We start from the raw sequence: 23,072 nt of genomic DNA, 5'->3' as shown, positions 1-23,072 counted from the left end.
CTCATTTGTACAGTTTGGGACAGTCTCCCTGTTACTGTAAATATTGACTATTACTGTATGTATATATCCATAAAATACAAGTGCTTGTTTGAAAGAATATGTGAAAAACAACAGATGAACAGTCAGCACACTGTTGCTGCCAGAATCAAAATGATATAGATTTTACCACTGTAATGTGATGTTTCAAGAAAATGTGCTTCATTTAAAGTTCATAAAGATCTTAACAATCTGGGACACAACAGTATTTAACATAAAAAGATTACTGATTAAAATACTTTGTACATCAACATACAAAAATACACATTTACTTACATTAAGATACATAGGTCTATATGAATACACAAAATGCACAAGTTGTTGCTTACACAGATGATTACACAAAGTAATTTACTGAAAATGTGTATGAAGTTGTATAAAATTATAATTTAAAACCACCAATCTACCAACTAACTGATCTTAGTCAGATTGGCTGACTGGAGTTTTATCAGACAGTGCATTATTCCATCAGATTCATGTTTACTTGACTGTGTTGTGGATAAATATTTTTCATAAAGGATCAGACGATGCCTGTCTTTATTCACAAATAACACAACTTTGTCTCCCTCTAGTGGGACATTTAGTCATACAAACTTTGTAACAGAAGACCCAGGTTTCATATGTAGTGCTACACTATCGCTTTTTTGCGAAGGTGAAATATAAGAAAATAAGAGGTGATGCTGAAACAGTTTAGGAAACGTGTTCAAGGAGCCTTAAAGCTGGACAGACATAGACAAACACCAGACAGTAGTTCACTCTTTCTTGTTTCATTTAACGGAACGGAGTGAACCTGGACCATAGGGAAGTCCTTGTTTCCGTCTGATGTTATCTTGATCCCGCAGGAACTGGGGCATGACCCAGTTAACACATTATGGTTGCTGAACTTAGCAGCATTTGCTTTGACTGTACACTTCTAAAGATAACAACATTTTCTGATGCAGTGGTTGTATCATTGCATTATAACAAATGGAGTTTGATTTATGTTAAATTTATGTACAGAGGACAAATGAAATCTGTCAAATTGTTGAACCACTCCACTGGATAATACTGTACTGTAGCCAGGATAATGTGGCTTTTCAGCACTGCTCAAACTGAATGGTGCCATTTGAAGGGTATATGTTGGAAGAATTCAGTCATCCATGTCTTTTGTCCATTGTCTAGCAGCATTAAGCCAAGGCTATTTGAACTGATGAAACCAATCAGAACAGCAAAACATTTTTTAAGTTTTACCACAAGTTCAGTCAATTTGATCTGCTTAATCCAATGTCAGGATTAATTTACATGCAATTAATTGTAGGTTAAATCCTCACAGCATTCAGTGACATGTTGTAGCAAAGGTTAGAGCCCCTTAACCAGAGGCAAGGCATGAAGTCTAGAAAAAAGGGGTTGGATCCGCTCACACACACATGCACATTTTCTAAGCTGCTTATCCTTCTGGGTTGTGGGGGGAGCTGGAGCCTATCCCAGCGGTCAATGAGCGGAAGGCAGGAAACACCCTAGACAGGTCGCCAGTCCATTGCACAGGCAGTCAGACAGACATATATATTCACACGCACAATCACACCTAGGGACAATTTAACATATGCAACTGGCCTGACTGCATGTCTTTGGACAGTGGGAGGAAACTGGAGCACCTGGAGGAAACCCACGCAGACCCTTTTGGGTAGCGCTGTCACCTCACAGCAAGAAGGGCTTGGGTTTGATTCCCAGCTGGGCGACCAGGATCCTTTCTGTGTGGACTTTGCATGTTCTCCCCGTGTCTTAAGCATTACACAACTTTACCAGCCTTTTGTTGGCCCTGTCCCAACTTTTTTGGAACGTGTTGCTGGCATCAAATTCAACATGGGCATATATTTTTCAAAAAACAATAAAATTGATCGGTCTTTGTACTATTTGTCAATTACATATAGGGTTTAAATGATTTGCACATCATTGAATTATGTTTTTATTTACATTTTGCACAGCATCCAAACTTTTTTGGAAATGGGGTCGTATTTGAAATCAATTTCTTCACAAAGAGGACATCTGAAGTACTGTTTCCATTTCCTTTAATAGCAGCATATGAGATTCTTGAAAATCCCACCACTGCAATTTTCATAAAAGAGTGAACGATAGTCATTTTTTGTCAGTTGTATTTTTACTTTTGGACACAAAGCTTAAATTAAACCTTAACACCTTATACAAATTAATCCTTTGGTATGTTTCTAAAGATTTCAGTCACACACTTGACCACAGTTCAAGTTAAATTTGATAAATTTGCATTTGATTTTTTAATTCAGTGATAACAGTGTTTTAAGCTCTCATAAAATCATGTTTTAAGCTTGAATATGAGCCATAACTAAAAATACGCTTACACTCTTAAAAAAGAAGGTAAAGAAGGTTCTTCAAGGGTTCTTTATGATTCGTTATAGAACTATAAACATTCAAAAGAACTTTTGCATGATTAAAGGGTTTTTTGCATCATGAAAGCGTTCTTTAAATTGATGAAGAATGTGCTGTTGATGGTTCTATATAGAACCTTTTTTGAAAATGGTTCTATATAGCACCCAAAAGGTTCTTCTATTATTTTGATGTCAAGCTTGTAACAATAGAAGAACCCTTTTGGTTGCTATTTAGAACCCTTTTCAAAAAGGTTCTATATAGAACCATCTATAGCACATTGATGCACATTTTCAATCAATCTGAAGAACCTTTTCATGGTGCAAAGAGAGTTCATAAGTTCTATAAAGAACCATTTTCTTTGCTAAAGAACCTGTGAAGAACCATTTTTTTAAGCTTACAAGGTAAAAACTAGAAATTAACTAAGGCTATTCTTCGCCCTTCACATAAACGTAAGTTTTCTTGTGCCTTCATCTTCTCTGTCTTTCATGCAACATGTTCCAAAAAAGTTGGGACGGGGGCAACAAAAGGCTGTTAAAGTTGTGTAATGCTTAAAAAAAACACCTGGTGGTTGATTGGCAACAGGTCAGTAACATGATTGGGTATAAAAGAGCATCCCAGAGAGGCTGAGTCTTTCAGAAGTAAAGATGAAGAGGAGTTCACCACTCTGTGAAAGACTCTGTGTGAGCAAATAGTGCAACAATTCAAGAATAACGTTTCTCAACGTAAAATAGCAAAGAACCTTTGCTTTTCATCATCTACTGTACATAATAACATTAAATGATTCAGAGTAACTGGAGAAATCTCTGTATGCAAGGGATCTCTGTATGCAAGGGCCAAAAACCAGTATTGCTGGCCATGATCTTTGGGCCCTCAGACAGCACTGCATTAAAAACAGACATGATTCTGTAGTGGATATTACTGTATGGGCTCAGAAAAACTTTTGAAAAACACTGTCTGTGAAAACAGTTTGTTGCTGCTACTCTAAAACACAAAGAAGAAACCATAAATAAACAGGATCCAGAAACACAGCCGCCTTCTCTGGGCCCGAGCTCATTTAAAATGGACTGAGGGGATGTGGACAAGTGTCCTGTGGTCTGACAAATCAACATTTGCATTTCTTTTTGGAAATCATGGACACAGTGTCCTCCGGGCTAAAGACCACTCAGCTTGTTATCAGCACACAGTTCAAAAGCCAGTGTTCATGATGGTATAGTGGTGCATTAGTGCACATGGCAGGGGTGATGTGCACATTTGTGAAGGCACCATTAATGCTGAACGGTATATACATGTTTTGGCAACATATGCTGCCATCCAGTTGATGTCTTTTCCAGGGAAGACCTTGCTTATTTCAGCAATACAATGTCAAACCACATTCTGCATGTATTACAACAGCATGGTTCTGTATTAAGAGTCCGGGTCCTGCAGTCCAGACTTGTCACCGGTGAAAACATTTGGAGGTTTATGAAATGAAAAATACAAATGAGCCCCCAAACTGTTGAGCGGCTGAAATCCTATGTTAAGCAAAAATGAGAAAACATTTCACTTTCAGAACTACAGCAATTGGTCTCCTTAGTTCCCAAACACTTACAGAGGGTTGTTAAAAGAAGAGGTGATGAAACACAGTGATAAACATGCCCCTGTCCCAACTTTTTTGGAGCATGTTGTTGGCATCAAATTCAAAATGGGCATATATTTTTCAAAAAAACAATAAAATTTATCAGTTTCAACATTTGATTTGTTGTCTTTGTACTATTTTCAATGAAATATAGGGTTTAAATGATTTGCACATCATTGATTTTTGTATTTATTTACATTTTGCACAGCATCCCAACTTTTTTGGAAATGGGGTTGTACTAATGTGATGTATGTGAAATAATTTCTTACATGAAAATTTCTTATAAGATAAAGGCTTCTCACAGGTTTTCACTTCTGTTCTTTACATGCTACACACTGAGTTGCTAATAACACTCAAAAAGGTATTTGCAGACATAGAGTGTATTTAGGTAAGATTACATAACAAGAAAAACATAGATACATTAATATTACAGTGTAGTATAATTACAATATTATTACAACATATAGACACTAAGAGCAACAGCACTTTGTACATAGATAAGAAAAAATAATTTTAGAGTTTTAAAAGAAAAACTGCTTTTGTTGGCTTAAAATCAGGCTTGCTTGTGCTTAATATGTTGAACCAAATCTTAATTTCGAATGATATCCTACACAGATGAAAAAATATAACAGGCAGGGATATATGTTTATATCAGGGTGTTAAAGCACAACACAACAATAAAGCAAAAAGTTAACCAAGTTAATAAGCCACAAGCGTAATCTTGTGAACTGTAAGCGCAGTAAAATGATTGCAAGTCTATTCAGAAGGAGAGTAATTATAAGTAAATGGTCAATAAGGAGCCCAGAAGTGAGTTTAAATCTTCACTGGCTGCATACCATGTTGCTCCTGTTGAAAACTTAGGATTAAAAACACGGATGGCTAAAAACCAATAGTACAATCAATGATACCAACACAGGAATAACTTAGTCTCTCAAGTCAACATTGTCTTGCGGAGAGAGTTATGTTTGGTAATGTTACGTATTCTAAGAGGAGTGGTAGTGCAAATTTTAAGTGCTACACATTGTGTAAAAAATAAACAAATTCATTCATTCATTCATTCATTGTACTAGGTTACCACCGGAATATTTTCTTGCTTTTAAAACATCATCAGTGAAATGAGTGACACTCTCAGAAACATCTGAAAATCCTGGTCCAGGACTTAACTTAGTGGTAAATTAATATGTAGCTACGGTTCTTAATGTTGTTTGAAGATAATAACATTGAAGATGATGAAGCTCCTTCAGGCTGCATGTGCCCCCCAAAAAAGATATTGTAAGTCATGTGTTCTTTACTCTACTGTTCTAAGTCCAAAAAGGAAATGGTTTAGGCTCAGCTTGAGAGTCCATGGATAGCCTGAGAAAGAAACAGAATCATTTTGTTTAAACAAATTAATGTATCACTTCATAAAATAATTTATGTTGTGGGATCAAAAAGCTGTAAACATTACTAAAAAGAAGTAATTTACTTTATACTAGTAATAGCTATTAGCCCCTAAATTTGGTTCTAATCTAGCTATTCTTTTAACTCTGCAGAAGGGGTGCAGGAGCTCACCAAGTGCTGGTTGTCGTAGGTCTCAATCAAGTCTTCATCTTCTGTGAAAGGTGGTGGTGCTTTGTCATCCTGCATCTGTGAAATCTGGACATTGGAAGAGGTGCAAGAGGTTAAGATGAGGAAAAGATTCTCAAGCATACATTAACAACTCAGGTAAGGCTGTAAAGTATAGTAAAACATCACTCCAGCTTCATGATGGAACAGGACAGAGAGAATGTGGTTTTTATTGTTTAAGTGGCAAAGCGGTAGATCTCTCAGGAATCATAAGATGCTAGTGCTAGGGTTTTTACAGAAGTCCAGAGAGGCCATAAGCTGTTGCAATAATTTTCTGGATTGTTATCTTGAGATGAAGAGTTAATTTATCTTGTGATCTCAAGATAACAACCTTGTTAATTAACTTGTTATCTCAAAATACCAACTTTGTTATCTTAAGTTAACAAGATAACCAACTCAGTATTTCAAGATAACAACTTTGCTATCTTGAGATCACAAGATAATTAACTTTTTATCTTAAGATAACAAATTTTGTTATTGCAGGATAACAAGATAGTTAACTTGTTATCTCAAGATAACAATACAGAAAATTATAACTACCTTATGGCCTCTCTGCACTTCCATAGGTTACAAATTGGTGCCACATAAGATGAGTTTGAGTGGATTCTTTCAGAGAGATGTCCAATGTGCTTGATCACATTTCTGTGTTTTTAATGTGAGACAAAATCTGAACTGTGTTTGAAAACACTCTTCACTGAAATGGAAAATGGAAATTCTGATGGCAAAATATGACCAAGTGATGGCATCTCATGGAAATCGCTAGATTCTTAGCATCACATCAGCCCTCACCTACCATGATGTGAGTGTATCTGAAAACATTCCTAATGTATGTACTATATTCAAGCAGGCTTTTGACAATGTTGGTCATGAGGGCAATAATGTCTCAGGTACCTTCTCTGCCATTGAGTCATCTGAACTCTCACTGCTGGTTTCCATTTTGATGTAGAGAATGGCATCATGAACAGAGAGGAAGAGCAGGCCTCTGTTCACCACCTCATCAAAGAAACCCATGGACTCCATCTTCATGATGATGTCATCTGCAAGAATTATAACTTAGGGTAAAGATATATACCGTTCATTATCTTCCCCTGAATCTAAGTTAGCTACGATTTTGAATGTTGTTGTATTTCTTGTTTAGAAATTTTCTAAGCTTTTCCTAAAAATAGTGAAGTACAATTTTTGGCATGTAAAAGCAGATAATGCCATTATCTTTTACAGACAGTACCATTTACAGTGCAAAACAAACTGTCATTAAAGAGAAATTTGTTTGCCATACTACACATTTCAAGAGTACTGTATTCTCTATACTGTATTGTAAGACCCAAGCCATACCATCACAGCCTGCAAGGTAGACATTGACTCCAATGCGCATAAATTCCTTTATGATCTGTGAAAAGTGAAGACAGATGATGAATCACTGACTGATCAATTCATGAAAGACTGACACTATAAACTGTTACTTTTGAGCTCTGAGAAAAATACTGATTAGCAGTTCACTTCACCATGTCTGTACCGCATATGTGAAGCACACCCACACCTTCAAAACGGCCAGTAGGAAAGCAGTGCATTTTAGATGAGCAATAGTAAAATTATCAATGATAAAAAACGATGAACACTCAAAAAATAGCTATAATCATGTATTTTTTATAGTTTTTATTGTATGGGAAGATGATTCCTCTGAGTGGGCAAGACTTATCTCCAGGTGGGAAATGCCCACCCCAGCCCACCCATTGACACGCTCCTGAAACCTTCAGAATTATTCTTCTTAACATCTAAAAAGGTCTTTTATAGTTAGAACTGGATAGAAGTATACCAAAGTGACAGTTCCTCTCGAAGAACCTGCCTGGCACCAAGGCCTTTTCCAAAACCTAATGCCAGGTGGAAAACTTCTGTGACATATCAGGTGCCATTTAGTCTATGGCAGTGTAAGGATGCAGTAGTAGAACACTAGATTGCTATCTTGATGCCTGCAAGAATTGGTAGAGTCTTCCTTTTTAAGTGTTTTCATTAAATGGATTTCACTTGCATTTGCCTGAGTATCACTAATGTCAGTGTTACATTTACAATTCTTCCAACTACACAAAACTGTAAGAAACCATTCAGGATGTTTTTCATGCTTCAAAAATTCTTAAATATCAGTTTAATCCATTTTTCTCTGTCTTACTGAAGAAACAGTTATTTTGAGGACCCACCAGTTTTAGAGACTTCGCAGCCATTACGTCCAGGAAGGAGACAGAAGTGAAATCCATCACCAAGCTGTGGATGTTGACTTTAGGGACTGTCACACTGACAGGCAGTGCGGAATTCCAGTCCACCTGCACTTCCACTTCCGCTGCTGGACGAGCCCCACCCTTCACTTCTTGCTGAGCCCCACCTTCCACTTGTTCAGGGTCCCGCTCAATCTCAAATGCCTCATTGTCCACACCCAGAGGGGCCACTGGCACCAACCCATTCTGCAGCAGACATTGTGAAAGGTCAGGAGAAAATATGTTTCAGATTACACAAAGTTGCACATTTAGTCATCGGTTTTGAGTATGATGAGTTTCAGAGACCAGAACATAATATCCTTCGTTATCATTCTAATGTTCATTGTAACTAATAATATGTTAAAATTTTAAGAAAATCATTACTTCGTAGAAGGTTTCGGCAATTTAAATGAAAAATAAATGCTTGTAAATAAACGTTATTGTGGTATTCACTGTGCTCTGTGGCTGTTTGTGTACCTCAGTGACTTTCAGTTTCCCTTTTTTAATTAACTGGTGAATCTTCTTCAGTGCTTTGTTCCTTTTCTTAAACACTCGTACTGCATTAAATCCCACCTGTTGAAGGACAGTAAAAGTGCACGTAGGAATTTAGTTAAAAATGTCAATATACCAATAAAAAATCATTAAAATCTAGAAAATTGGTGCAAAAATTACTAAGAATTTAAGAACAAATTCAACTCACTGTATGTTTTATCTGGTCTCTGAGGTATTCAATGTTGGCAAAATATATGGGTGCTGCGCATTTGAAAATCTTCGTTCCAGGACACTCAATAATCTGAGAGGCAAATAACATCAGTTTTATGCCTTGTGTAAAGAGAAATATCTGAGTGAATGGAAATAAAGGCATGTAACATTGTATTTTCTTACATTTTTGTAGTCTTTCATATTCTTGTAAATTTCTGTGCTGGGTACATTTCCAAGTGTTGAGCAGTTGGGACTACAGAGAAAATTATAAATGAACAAGAGTTTGCACCATGCACAATAGATTATAAAAAAAATTGAATACATTATCATTTTTTTGTTCAGAATACTTTTTCTGCCCATGTTTTTTATTGAAACTGATTTGTGTAGTAAAATAATTTGTAATTGTTACTACTTCAGAAAATTTTTTGCATATCAGACTTTTTTAGGATGCAATAAAATGCTATTTATAGGATGCCAAGGCTACTTACAACTGTGTCCTAATAACCACAGTGCCCAGCTCAAATATTACGCCAGCCAGCAAACCCACATCCAGTCCCAGGATGATGCAGGCAATACATGTAAACACCCAAATAAACTGTGGGATTGTACAAGATTGTGTCAGAATTTGTACACTTTTACACTGTAGTCAGACTGTAGATAAGAAACTTCAAGCTTTTTTTCTGTTTTATCTGACTTTATCACCACAGTCCAATGCTGTCTTGTAAATTTTACAATGTTCTGTTTGCACAATTGTCAATGAAAAGGCACTTTTATAGTATATAATTATATCAAATATTTTGACTTGGAGTCCAAATAGTTAATCTGTCATGGTTCATGGTTCAAATTCACTGACAAGCATTTGTTTCTGTATTACTCATATTCTTCATACTTTGCGTGTATGTATTTCGACTTACACAGTCTGTCTTGTTCTTCCTCCACAGTATGGGCACATCATGCACCTGCATGAACATTCCTTTCAGGTTGGCAACAATAATGGCCCCCAGCACTGACTGGACATCCAAGAGAAGGAATAGAAAGTTAAGTGTTTAACTGCATGATTGTATCATGTCATATTCATATTTAAACGTGGCTGGTTAAGTCAGTGTTGTGCAGGTCAGGATGGACGTAGGGGGTCATACTACATTGGATATGTGTCTAAATGTTCTTTTAGAGGAACAGACATGGCCCCTAAGGCATCACTCGAAGGAACCCACTTCTGCACCTTTATGTTTAAAACTATACTGCTATCCCCTTTAAATTGAGGAGGGTCTGACTGCAGAGTCGCAGAACCGCAGATTTACACCCGCAGTTTCACTCTAGCGGTTTCAGGCCAGTGGAATGCATGTGCAAAAGGACAGCGCGATTGTGCCATGTAAACAAAGTTCCCAATTGTATTTCAACCAGTGGCTGGTCTCCTCATTTATAACGTCTCTGATGTAAACAGCGACTGTTTGTGCTGGTTGTATGTGTCATCATACATATTACCATACAGGAAGGGATACCGTCGCCAATATATGAATCAACCACTGGTAAGCAGTTAAACCATAAACCAAAACACACTACGAAGCCATCAGAAACCAAAATAAACACTCGATGGTTTCTATGGGTTTTTCAGCAGAGATATGTTCAAAAACTAAACTTTGTTTTAGCCTAAAGCTTAACGTTATGCTCAGTTTAAGCCTGCTTAAGGTAAAGTTTTGTTCCTGCAAATGTAATGTAAGTGTACACATAAAGGCCCCGTATTAAGGATAAGTTAATTGAGCTATATGTCTACATAACCCATTAGTTCACCCAGGCCACATAAGCTTTGGCTTGTGTAATATTTACCCTGTGAATCTATATATGTGTTCAAACCAAAGTTTGTTTTTGCCTAAAGCCTGAAATAAAACGTTAGCCCAATGCAAATTTATCACAAAATTATTGGAAACCCACATAAAACAACTGAAATGTTGAAGGCCCTAAAACTTGCTAAGAAAAAAAACAAAACAAGTGTCAGCGTATGCTCTTCTATACCTTCTAGAGTGAAACTGCTGGCATGAAAATGTGGTTCTGTGGCTCTGCAGACAGATATTCATTTCATATTCTGCAGCCCTTTTACGTACCTTCTGTAGAGGTTGAAGCAGAGGCCCAAGAGCCACAATCACTATCAGCACCATCAGAGCTGATATTATCCCTGCCACCTGTATCAGGCACATCAGTCAGTATAACAGATTTCAACATTCATGACTTGTATTTATACATGTGTGTTTGTGTGTTTCCATACCTGAGTTTTCCCTCCTGTGCTCTCCTGTATTGCTGTGCGTGACAGTGCAGTAGTGGCCACAAATCCTGAGAAACAGCCACAGAAAATGTTGCTGATGCCAAAGGCTATCAGCTCCTATCAGAAAAGGGGAGAAGCTGGTTAGAAACTGAGAGAACAGCTTCAGATTTTACAGTGTGTTCCGAAGCTCTGATCTGCATTCCTCAGTGATGGGAGTCACTGTTTCCACCAGCTTCTTTATCTCTGTTGTAGCAGGTAATGGTGACCTTTGTAAGGTCGGTCAGTGTGCTCTATCGCTTATGTCAAAAATAATATTCACATCTGCGCATTTTATAGGTGATATTTACTCCTGCACATGCACACATACCTGACTGCCGTCAACTACGAGGTCATGTTTTGCTGCGTAGACTTTAGCTACTGATATTGCTATGGCATAAGACACCACTCCTGTGGAAAAACTAGGGCCCGCAAAACTGTTGAAGAGTGACACATCTGGTGAACGGGGTGGAATAAACCTGTTGAACATAAACACACATACACATGCATACTATAATGTCATCTGATGCTTTTTCTTCATACAATTGAAGGCTTAAAGTTTCCATTGCGGTCATAGGTCATATGTTACAGTCAGTAACATTTCTACAGGGGTTATACAGTCATGAATATTATGGAAAAGTTATGGTTGACACGTTTTGAATGGTCCTATTTAGATTAAATAAACACTCAACGGACTCTCAGTAACATGTCAAAAACATATGAGGGTTAGGATTAGGTTTTGGGTTGAAGTTAAGGTTAGGGTTAGGATTAGGGCCAGGGTCAGGGTAAGGTTGGGTAAGGTTAGGTTTTCCATAATGGAAGTAACATGTTAACAATACATCTACTTAATGTAAGTAATGTATCAACAGAACATCTACAAGATATTTACTTCAATGTGTTCAGATGCTTCACTGCTGCTACGTCACTGATATGTTGTTGATGTGTTACTGATAATCTGTTAAGGCTTTATTAATCATCTACAAAGGACCACTCAAATAAAGTGTTACCAAGTCATGAAATATATTATGGAAAAGTTATGCAAAATATTAAACATTGGAAAAATCATGGAATTTGGTCGCCTAATAAATATATTACATCCCCTCACTATGTAAAAATAATCCCATCCAAATAGAGCTTAAGTTAGCGTACTCTTTTCACTGGCTTATGGGTTATTGATAACTTACTGCATTTAATATAATTGGGGCTAAAGGTAATGTAATTGGGAATGGTGCCATCCTAATCACTATGATTATGTACGGCATGACTGTATTTTGGCAAGTCTCAAAACCGCTCTTTACAAATGAAACCGATGGGCATTTGCACATGAGAGTGTGGAAAGACTACAAGTGAAACTGAAATTGGACCCGTCGGTGGATATTTGTACCAGGTTCAACACTTCGACCTCAGAGAACAGATGTATCATTTTGCTCACTACATCAAGCGCTAATCAGTGCTCCATTAATTCAGAGCATGTGTATTTTGTAATACTGATTAGCCATTGATTTGCACTTGAGCAAAATGATATATCCATTCTCTAAGGTCAGCGTGTTAAACCTGGTGTGGCTATCCACAGATGGGTTGTGGTCATTCCATTTAAGCTGCATTCTGGTTACTGGTAATGAGTGCTTGGGGTGTTTTAATGTTTAAATTATGCTGGTCTTTTTTCCTCTCTGAACAGCAAAGTTATTCATATGTTAAATTAGTGCTTGTGGTATTGTTAAAATACAGTATCATCACAGATATATTACAGCATCATGGTATCTTGTGATGATTTTTTTATGAAGATTTTTTAGCATTGATAAAGTTTATGAACTCAGGCATCCCGAGTTTCCTCATTTTTAGTAATTTAATTTTAATTTTAGGCAAATTACTCAACAGTTAACTTAATAATATCAGGGCTTGGATAACATGAGTAAAGTGGACAAAATAAATCTGTCTATCAAATATATTGTTCAAAATATCACTAAAACTTAAAAAGCAATATCGTATGGTATGTTAATCTCACAATATACTGATATAGATGATATATTGCTCAGCACTGTGATAAATGTTTGGTGTGGAAATTTCATTTAATGTCATGGAAAAGTCAAACTGTTTAAAAAGTGTATGAACCCTGTTTTATATCTTTCTTTGCCTTTCATAAATATTCAAATCCTTTGTGTATACTAAGTTCAGACAAAGTTCACAACTTAAGATCTTTTCCATGGTGTAAGCCACCAGTGCTCTCACCCTCTTGGGATTGTGCGAACAATGCCAGCACCATAATTGGTGCTGAGGTCCATTGCATAAGACACGCCTGCATCAATGATGGTCTGTCAGAGGGAATCAAAGAGAGTAGGGCTGGAGTTACAATGAGAAATAATGAGAACAAACTCATCAAGAGACCATACTTTCTTTCATCTAGCTTCAAAAAGAAGTTATTAATGTAATAATTACTAGAATTATTTGCTATTTTTGTGTGAATAAGCATAATTTAGAACAGTAGGATAAAGCAGGTACGTACCACAATCACTTCGATGGGGATAGGCACTGGAAGCTTTTTCTGAAATTTGGTGTTGAACTCTTTTACAAGCATTACTACAATGATGGTCAGCACTCCAGCGATCAGGTCAACCATGTTGGTTTGCTTGATGTTTTTAAATATGTCACCGATAGTCTAAAAGAAATAAAAATGCAAGTTAACTCAGCAAAATAACTTGAACTGAATGAATAAATAAAGCAGAAGCTATGATGTCACTGGCTGGTGCAAACTGATGTAAGAATTGCTATCAATCATAATAATAGTTGACTAAAGATTCATTTACTTAAAAGCAGTAACAGTCGTTCTGAATGATCCAAATAAAGTGAGGGGTCATTAAAGGCATAATATATGACTGTGCTACAAAGTGATGATGCTCAGATGTTCAGATGCTTGTGATATCACAAAACTCACATAAAAGATTGACAGAATGCCGTTGTAGTTGTTGGTAGGAACGTTAAAGATCAGTTTTAGCTGGGAGACGACCACTTGCAAAGCTGCTGCTGTGGTGAAGCCTCCTACCAGTGGGTCAGACAGGTATCGCACCAGGAAGCCTACCTGGACCACACCCATGCCAAACTAGAAAACCAGAAAATATAGAAATATTTACATTATTACAGAAAGGAACAATTCTTTAATAACACCTGGGCCCAATTTCCAGAAGAAATTCAGCTGTCTCTTCACTTGGGATAATTTGAACATTCCAAGCTGTAGGAGTAATCATTTTACTTTTATAATGCAGCTACTTCATTTAATTATAGATAATGCCTTTTGTTTCAAAACTAATGTTGTGTTGGCCTAATTCAAAGTTGTCATTAACATGATCTGATCACAAGTGGACAGCAGTAAGTGCAACTGAGTTCACTCAAACCACCTTTGAAAGAGTTCAGGGACATGTATGATCATATAAAATTTACAGTGTGAATGCTAAAGTGTCTTGATGCACCAAAACAGCTTCAGAGGACCACCCTAATCAGCTGCATCATCGCTGTAGAGACGAAAGCAGCTGCATAGCTTATTTTTTGTCTCTTCTCCTCTTTGTTTGCAAGTTTAAAGTGACCTGCACACTTGCAACAGCTCTTACATTTATATGGATAAGGATTCTTAGGGCAAACACAACGAGAGACCGATGTAGTAAAGGTGCTTGATACACTTCCTCCGCTCACGAATCACGTGATCACATGTCGGGACGGGAAACACATTTGAGATGCATGCAAATGTAAACAGCTACAAGATTCGCTGTCAATGTTATGATCAGATCACTCAACAGATGTTAATACCAAGAATGAACAGAGCCTAAGAGAACCCACTCATCATGGATCTCCTGTCCTGGCTCCACCCCCAAGCCCTTTTTTGTTCATTAACGACATCTGTATAGTGTTTAGTTACACATATATTACGTCCTCCTGTGTCATTCTTTTGTTTTCCTTAATTGACCATGGCTGAATTCCCTTTGTTGAAAGTAAAATGAACTGTATTTATGGAGAGATGCCATACTCTGCACATGTACCCTTTTAGCACTTTGTTACACCATTAGCACACTCCTACATCATATGCTTGATTTCATCAAGTTCCACTTTTACTTCATTTTAGAACTGGCAAAAATTTTAGCCATACCTGAAACAGTCCTATTAGCACAGTCATAGAGGCCGCTATTGAGAGTCTCGCGGCATCCCTTGCTGTTGTATTCACCACCATCGTTGCTGTCCCATTTACACCTGTTGTATTCCCTTTATACAAGAACAGCTCATCAGGAGCAAGACTGAACACCACAGCTCCCTGCATTAGACAAGTGACCGGAAAAGGACCTGCAAGGGGAAAAGCATGAACAAAACTACTAAACAAAGGCTTAACTCTCTGTGTCAGTGTGAGTGGAGAACAGGGAATACAGCTTCTCACTACCAGACTCATCTAATAGGCCTGTTTCAGAAGCAGTGATGGTGCCTGTGAGGATCAAATAAAAGGTCCGGAATTCATATCACTATTATCCAGTGTGGAAGAGAGACCTACCCACAGATAGATGTCTAGAAGTGCCCAGAATGAAGTAGGTGAGGATTGGGAAGAACGCAGCATAGAGTCCATACACTGGAGGAACACCAACTAGCAGTGAGTACGCCAAGCCTGTGGGAAAAAAGAGAGATGCCTTTGAGCAACACATTTTTTTTGCAGACTGGAAACTTATTCACAGAACAGTACTTACCTTGTAAAGCACACACCATTCCGGTGGTGACTCCTGCTACTATATCACCAGGAAGCCATTGCTTGAGCTGATATATCGGGAGCCAATCAAGGATTGGGAAAAACTTCTTAATTATCCGTGTGACTAGTTTAGGAGAGCATCTGCAATGAAGCAGGCACACACATTAAGTGCTGTGGTGTACAGTGGTGAATAAAAAGACATTTGTTATGAGTTAAGTTAAAGGGCCACTATTTTACTTATTGACTTATATTTTTTTAAGTACCAGAATATTTTGGATGTCAGTCTCAAAGGCACATTTTCTCCTTTTTTTATACCTTAGGATTAAACAGTCTATTTTGTTACTCTGCCTTTAGGACTGATATATATAAATGACCACTGAGCCTTAGGAAAGCTGCAATGATGCGTTTTCTTCTTGACTGCCAGGAACAGCACATATTTAATCATTTTTCCCAAATCTTTGCTACAATAAGTTGTCTACAGCAACAACACTCCCAAATCACTTCAACATGAGTGGGTGAGCTAAACTGCTGTTGGTTGAAAGGTGGGTCATATGTAAATGGGTTCATAGTTGTGACATCCCACCGCATTCATTCAAAATGAGTGTTTTTTGCAGTTTAGGTTCTAGATATGGACTGGGGAGTGAACGGTATGTTATAAGTTTTACATAGTACATCAAACTCTTATTTAAAATAAGCAGAGCAAATTCAGGGTTCTAAGATATAGGCCCTTTAAATGAAAAAACTGTGGCTTTGCATTTCACCCTTTAAGCAGACTCACTTGACGGAATTCCTGAGCCTCTCTTTAACAGTTTTAGTCTCCCGGACTTGCTTCTCATTGACATGTTCGAAGGCACGGGTGGAGTAGATGGGCCGGGACACGCAGTATTGGTTCTGGCTGTCCATCCTGAAAGGTAACCTGATTTTGAATGTCAGACATTTTTCATGTTAGTGGTTAGATGTTTTGGATTTTGAAATGACCACACAGATAACAGCTTTGGATAGAACTGCCAGTACACTGTTAGAAATATAGGTTCTGTGCAGGTACATTTTTCATTCATCAAGGTACAAACAATGTAAAAGTTCCCTCAAAGGTACAACAGTTGTGAACCTTAAATAAGTTTTTCCCAGAGGAAAAATACATATTTATACTTTTCATAGCCTAATGTTTAAAAACAGAACAACAAAATAAAAAGCGTGGAGTCGAGACAAGGTGTGTGGAGTTAATACAACTCAGAAAATATAATTTCAGTGGATTATGGTACAATTATGTTCCCTGACTAAAGGTGCTGAGATGTACCCTTAAGGATACCACCCTAGTGACAAAGAGGGGTACTGCCCCAGTGACAGTTTCATACCTTTATTTCTGAGAGTGTAGCCACAATAACATCCATGTAGACTACCTCATTAAATTAGAATTTTAGACTTTGATTTCAGACCCATTTCTCTGATAACACACAGAGGCAGGCTTAGAGTGCTTTCAATGGAATGCAAGAGTGAATAGTTGCAGCAATTAAGAGAAAGACTCCCTTACGTGTAAAAATACTGGACGTCTCATATTGTGAGCGTTTGTTAATTAATTGTCCTCTATCTTCAGCAAGAGCTAAGAACAGATAAATGTGTAGACAGACACATTAAAACTGACCAAAAGAGACTCTCCCCCTATCCCACTCCTTTCTAGTCGCGCTCCACCCTCCCAGGTCTCTATTGAACATTCTGCACCTATTGATATAGGAAACCCCTCTGAGCTGAGGAAAGCAAAAGAGGGGGAGAACACAGAGCATTGCCCTGAATGAGGGGGTTTGTATTCAGAGTAAAGCGAGCAGCCTTCATCTCATTAGGGCAATGCTCACAAGCCACTGGATCAGAACCCTACACTCTTAAAAAATAAAGATTTCTAAATGGTTCTTAACTTGGATGTGCAGTTCTGAGATGTAGATAGAACTTTAGCATGTGTAGATTTGTTAAAGCTTAAAAAGGCTCTTCACACTCGCACGTCGCCTTTACAAAAATGACTAATGGACCAAAAAATGGTTCATCTATGGTACTGCTTCAAAGAACCCTTTGGCTTCTTTATTTTTAAGGATTTAATTTGTAAAGTTGGTATTGCTGTTAAAGTTATGCATCATATTGAAAATATGATACATGTTCCTCTTAAACCAGCCAAGTCATACTGTATTATGTAGATATATTTCTTTTTGTGATACAATGCAGTTCTTAATACAATAAACTGTAATTCCCTATTTACATGTAAATGTAGAAAATCTTACCTGTAAATTCACGTTTGAACTTCTCGCATCAGTTTGAACTTGCAGGAGGAAAATGTAGGTCCTCCATGACTTGGTTTAGATATAACTGCAGGTGCACTTCATGTTATACATGGTGTCCATAAATTGAAATGGCAGACAATAGTGGTCCTTTCTTCTTCTACTACTACTTCTTCCTCTTGCTCTTCTTCTCTCTCACACACTCTCTCTGAACAGGACCTGTATCCCTATCATTTGCGTTTATTTATAAGCAGGGCTCATTCGTGGGAGGTGTGTTATGACTAGGATAATGGAGACAGCTAAAGAGTATGACATCAGGGTGTCTGTCACTCAGCGTCACTCTAATATGTGTACATATGTTTGTTTTTTGTTGCAATTGCAAAAAACACATTGTCTGATGGAGAAATAGGGATGCTGCTGTAAAACTTTAAAGTGTGGGAGCTACAGAGACCTCAAAAAGTATTTTAAATCTTTGAACCTTTTAACCAAGCTCTTCAGGTTGTCCTTATAAAATGATTTACAAAATGATATTTGTTTCAAAGAAAAATGCTTTTAGTTCTTTTAGTACGGATGGTAGTACTTTAGCAGATGGTAGACTCTTTGTGTGGAGAAACCTTGAGAAGAATTCCAACCAGACTGCAGTGAGGGTTCTGTAAAGCACAGAGTGGAAACGTCAAAGTTTGGGCCTGTTTTTCTTACAATGGAATCAGTGAGCTTGTGTTCATTGACCTGCTGAAGTCTGAAAAGAAAATGCTCAAATGATAACGATCAGAACACATCAGAGACCTTTTGAAAGAATACTTACTACAAAGAATAATTACTAACACAATGATTGTATTACATTTTGGAAGTATGGCCCAAAATTCCAAACACTTTTTTGGGCCACTGTACATTGGAATATCGCATAGTTTGCTATTTCCTATCAGACTGAGACGCTTCTGCAGCTCTACTGAAGTTCCTGTCGAAGAAACTTTTAAAAGCCTCTTTATCATAACTTGTTTGAACTTCAGCCAGGACAAAACCGTAACTTTTTTCCCCGGTTCCATATACAAAACACTACATGAAACTCAAGTCACTGTTTAGCATTATACAGCTAAGGCACCTGGCTGTGTGATGATGATTCTTCATTTTTAAAAAGTGGTGGCTTGAGATAGTATGTGCTACAGTTTCCTAGTAAGGCTGCCTGTGTCTGTATTTAAGACAGTTTCCTAGTATGTGTGTTTTTCTATCTAGTTCTATTTGTAGAGCTGTTCCTGTTTGTGGATAAGCCGTTCCATTGAGGAAATGCTTACACAAAAAACAGCTGTACAAGCTGTAAAAATACAGCATTTTTCCATCGTCTGTTATGCTGAACTATACTGAATTCTCAAAATGAAATACTTGTGTTGAGAATATTTTGTAATTCAGAAATATGATTTATCTAGATCAAGTAGTAGTCAAGATGTCAGTTTTAACATCTAGAAAGTTTTAACAATAGCTAAAAAATTATACTCCATAAGGACCCTGATTTCACAGCTGTAGTATTGCCTGCACTACACTGTGTACTATCACACTGTAGTCTGCCATTCCCTTAGGCAGGAGAAATACACTGTTTCAAATGGCATCATCCAAAATAAACAGATATACGTGGGACATGGCTCTTGTGCACGACACTTAAAGCAATCAGATTCCACTCACTGAAGGTGCACTGGCTACTAAGCATCACTCTGGAACTTATGAAAACTGAACTCAAGATTGCCATGAAAGAAAGCTAGATTGTAGAAGCTCATTTGGGGGCTAAAAGTAAAAGGAAACTGAGGTGGAGAGTCTACATTCAGTGACCGTGGTGCTTGTGCATTAGTGCAATTTGTATTGAAAACCGGAAAAGCATCTGTACACTCAGGTAACTGAGAATGACAATGCAGGAATAATCTGTCCACTGCGACCCTACTATAATATCCTTTTATATGTAGTTGTGGACAGATTATTCTTGCATTGTCTTCTAGTTTTCAATTCAAATTGCACTAATGCATGAGCACCACGGTTACTGAATGTGCTCTCCACCTCAGGTTCCCATAGGTCTGTATACAGATTTCACATTAGTCACTGTTTCTATTGAAACACTAGCTAGGTGAGCAGTCTTTGTGACCGCAGGTCCTGCCATTCATGCCTCAATAACACTTACTTTGATCTTTTCCTTTTGCCTTCTTGATCCCAAATCGAGGTCGACTGGGAATGCTCAGTGGTTTTTTACATGTCGAAGAGCATGGTAGGATGTTAGGTGCTTCATTGGTTAATGAAATACAATGGTAGAAGCATCTGCACTCTTTATGCTTTTTCACTCATTTACTTAAGTTTTTCTCTTTAATTTGACTCCTGTTTCTATTTTCATGCATCATTTTGAATTTGCTGGATAATGCAAAATGTTAAATTGTCAGTATTCAGCAGTCTTCCAAACTATAAATACTGAAAAATGAGATCTTGATTTTGGACATGCAAAGAAATAAAGCAGGGAAACTCCACCCTGTCATATCACTATGATTATTTTATTCGCAACAAGTAAATAAGTTGTAAATGAAAAATGTATATTCATTCATTTCAGTAGTTTGGTCTGTCCAGACAGCACAATGCGTGTTCAAGACCAATGTCAAGACCACTTCTGCTATGTGCCCATGCTGGTAAATGGATACTTCTTCTGGCAGATGGTTGACTTTACTTGATTGAAATTGATTACTCAACTAGAAGATTAAACAACTAAAATATATTCTTGATGAATCAAACATCAGCTTTGTGATTAGTTCACAATTTGAGTGATAAACAGAGGATTTACAGATTATAAAGCCACACTTAGTAGATTATCCACAAGGGGGAGCTTTTGTGAGCAAAAAGGGAAACGTACACCAGCGGGATCTCACAAATACATGTCTGTAGATGCAAATTTAATGCATGAAGTAAAATTAAACATTTGCTATTACATATTGCGTTTACATGAACTAAAAGGTCTTCTTTAACAAGGACTATGCCGAACAGCAGATTAACAGGCAAACAATAACCTCACAGCAAGAAGGGCTTGGGTTTGATTCCCCGGCTGGGCAACGAAGATCCTTTCTGTGTGGAGTTTGCATGTTCTCCCCATGTCTGCATGGGTTTCTTCTGGGTGCTCCGGTTCCTCCCACAGTCCAAAGATATGCAGTTAGGCCAATAGGAGATGCTAAATTGCCCCGAGGTGTGAATGTATATGTCTGTATATGTCTGCCCTGTGATGGACTGGCGACCTGTCCAGGATCTTTCCAGCCTTCCGCCTAATGAGTGCTGGGATAGGCTTCAGCACCCCCAGTGTGTGTGTGTGTGTGTGTGTGTGTGTGTGTAATTCATGAATTAAAGAGTATGTTACTTGAATATATGTTACACATTTCAAATGTCCCAAATGTCAGTGTTTAAGTAGAGCTGGCCTAAGTAGTATTAAAAAAAGTGAATGCACACAACTGCTTGTCTGGTGCAAACATAACATTGTATCATAGAAACGCTATTGTAGCAGTGGAACTTATAAAGTAAAGATTTCTGCATTAACCCTCTGGGGTCAAATGTCATTTTCTTGATTTTTGCATATCTTCTTAAATTCACCTTTAAAGGCACTTGCATATAACATGATAGCCATATGTCTTATATCAGATTGCTCCATTATCTTTGTTGCTACTCTGCAGCAACTTCAGGAGTGTAAACTTTTTGCATACCATTTCACGTGTTTCCGATGTCAACTAAATGAAAAATGAAGGGTTTCCTACGTGAAGATCCTTTCCTGAGTGTCCATGGGTCAGTTTCATTCAAAATGTAGATGTAGGACATACAAATTCACCTATTACAAACTGAGAGGCAGATAACATGTTTCTCAGCCCCTCTTCATAGCTTCATAACTCCTGTTGTTAGTCATGTATGATCTCACGACTAGATGGAATAGAAAGGGCAGACTGTACAGATTTAGGAAATGTCTGAACCATATTTCTGTGCTGTTTTATTGCAAAAACAGAAAAACAGTAGCAGTAGCAGTAAACTGTTTTTACCTGCAGACACCTTGACAGTTTATAAAGTTTCCTATTGTTTTCTCTCACATTAAAAAAACAGCATATTTACACAGCTATTTACATGCATTTTTGCCACATGTACATATATGTTTGTGTATGTACAGAGAGAGTTTCACCACCTCATTCAGGAACTGGATCTTTAAGAGCTTTCAGAACAGAAAACGAGTGACTACTGTTCTATGCTGAATGCTCAGAGGTCTTTTTAAACAAAGCTTTAAAGCCTAACAATTTACCCTGTCAGTTGGACACTAAACAAATGTGCATCTAAACCTACTGAACTGAACCAGACCTCCTTTCGCAACTTCAATTTCTTCAGCATGTCATCCATATGAGGTGAGCTGGAAAATGTTTGGTCATTTTTTAGTGTTCAGTGACAAATTTGATAGGCTACATTGATTACTGTTCTACATTTATTTCACTTTAAATGATCTGATCAGTAAAATGTTGTGGGCTGTGGAAACTTTCGTGGTTGTTTAGGTGGGCCATGAGTTAGAATAGGTTAGGAATCTTAGGAATCTCTTTGGGACATAGACAATAACCTATACTTATATAAGTAAGTCTGATTCAGAGTGGCAGGTCACAAGGTTATCACACAAAAATTAGTCCAATTCTGTCATGTAAGTATTACAACAGAGATTCTGTTCATTTTAGCTCACCTGTTCCACAAACTGGGTTCACATTTTAGCCAGTGGTCATGTTTACCTATTCCCATTGCCATTTCTCCTGATGTTCCAAATTGAGAGTTTGAGAGGGATTGAAGTCTGGTGATACTGCTGGTCAGTCTAATTGTCCCAATGTTCCATCATGTCTGTCATATACAGACACCCTACAGTTGTCATCTAGGAATGTCAGTGTTGAATTGGGACAAGAGGCACAAAATTAGTGGAATAGTGGGCTAAAATGGAGAGGTAATAGGAGTGGTAAGTAAGCACAGCTTGTGTGTCCTTAGTATTTAGTTGCATGCCAAAAAGTTGTAGTAATTATAGTCTTGACTTGTCTGTGACTAAATGGAGGAACCCACAAAATCCTTAAAGACACCTTAAAGGGTCACATTTCCTGTCAGGTGAGAAATACTGCTTCAAATTTAAATATGTGGCTCTTCAACCAATTATTTATAGGTTGAAACATTACAGTTTTGGCCAGTTAAT

The 23,072-nt window shown here is 37.6% G+C and overlaps 1 protein-coding gene and 1 long non-coding RNA gene across 6 annotated transcripts in view; one reads left to right on the top strand and one right to left on the bottom strand.

Moving 5' to 3' along the window:
- The window catches only part of LOC118812478, a 34,828-nt gene extending 26,915 nt beyond the window's left edge, over positions 1-7,913 (top strand). For 4 of the 5 annotated variants that reach the window (XR_005007545.1, XR_005007543.1, XR_005007544.1 and 1 more), the window contains 3 exons: positions 5,566-5,737; positions 6,585-6,696; positions 7,808-7,913. This is a non-coding gene — a long non-coding RNA (uncharacterized LOC118812478). Of the gene's footprint in view, positions 1-5,565; positions 5,738-6,401; positions 6,438-6,584; positions 6,697-7,807 lie in introns of all 5 variants that reach the window. The other variant, XR_005007547.1, reaches the window with a different exon arrangement.
- Positions 5,271-18,052, bottom strand: LOC118812471 (pendrin-like). Its single transcript, XM_036577520.1, has 21 exons — positions 17,867-18,052; positions 16,378-16,515; positions 15,601-15,740; positions 15,411-15,521; positions 15,018-15,208; positions 13,815-13,979; positions 13,386-13,538; positions 13,112-13,194; positions 11,214-11,361; positions 10,850-10,963; positions 10,689-10,766; positions 9,501-9,596; positions 9,075-9,181; positions 8,770-8,839; positions 8,585-8,677; positions 8,362-8,457; positions 7,831-8,091; positions 6,971-7,025; positions 6,530-6,675; positions 5,585-5,668; positions 5,271-5,386 (listed from the first exon to the last, which is right to left on the bottom strand). The coding sequence occupies exons 2-21, from the start codon at positions 16,500-16,502 to the stop codon at positions 5,363-5,365; spliced, it is 2,340 nt and encodes a 779-aa protein (XP_036433413.1). The 5' UTR covers positions 16,503-16,515; positions 17,867-18,052; the 3' UTR covers positions 5,271-5,362.
- Between the last annotated feature and the right edge of the window lie 5,020 nt (positions 18,053-23,072).

This window comes from Colossoma macropomum, unplaced genomic scaffold, assembly GCF_904425465.1.
Source record: "Colossoma macropomum unplaced genomic scaffold, Colossoma_macropomum, whole genome shotgun sequence".
NCBI lineage: Eukaryota > Metazoa > Chordata > Actinopteri > Characiformes > Serrasalmidae > Colossoma > Colossoma macropomum.
The sequence above is the reverse complement of the archived record's forward strand: the minus strand, read 5'-3'. Positions and strand labels throughout refer to the sequence as shown.

What these genes read in the sequence shown, in the direction of transcription:
- LOC118812471 (XM_036577520.1), bottom strand. Translation starts at nt 16,502, where the DNA reads ATGGACAGCCAGAACCAATACTGCGTGTCCCGGCCCATCTACTCCACC. An exon ending in GTTCGCACAATCCCAAGAGG is followed by an intron (nt 11,362 to 13,111) that starts GTGAGAGCACTG and finishes TATGTTCAACAG; the next exon opens with GTTTATTCCACCCCGTTCAC. An exon ending in ATGACTCAATGGCAGAGAAG is followed by an intron (nt 5,669 to 6,529) that starts GTACCTGAGACA and finishes TCCAATGTCCAG; the next exon opens with ATTTCACAGATGCAGGATGA.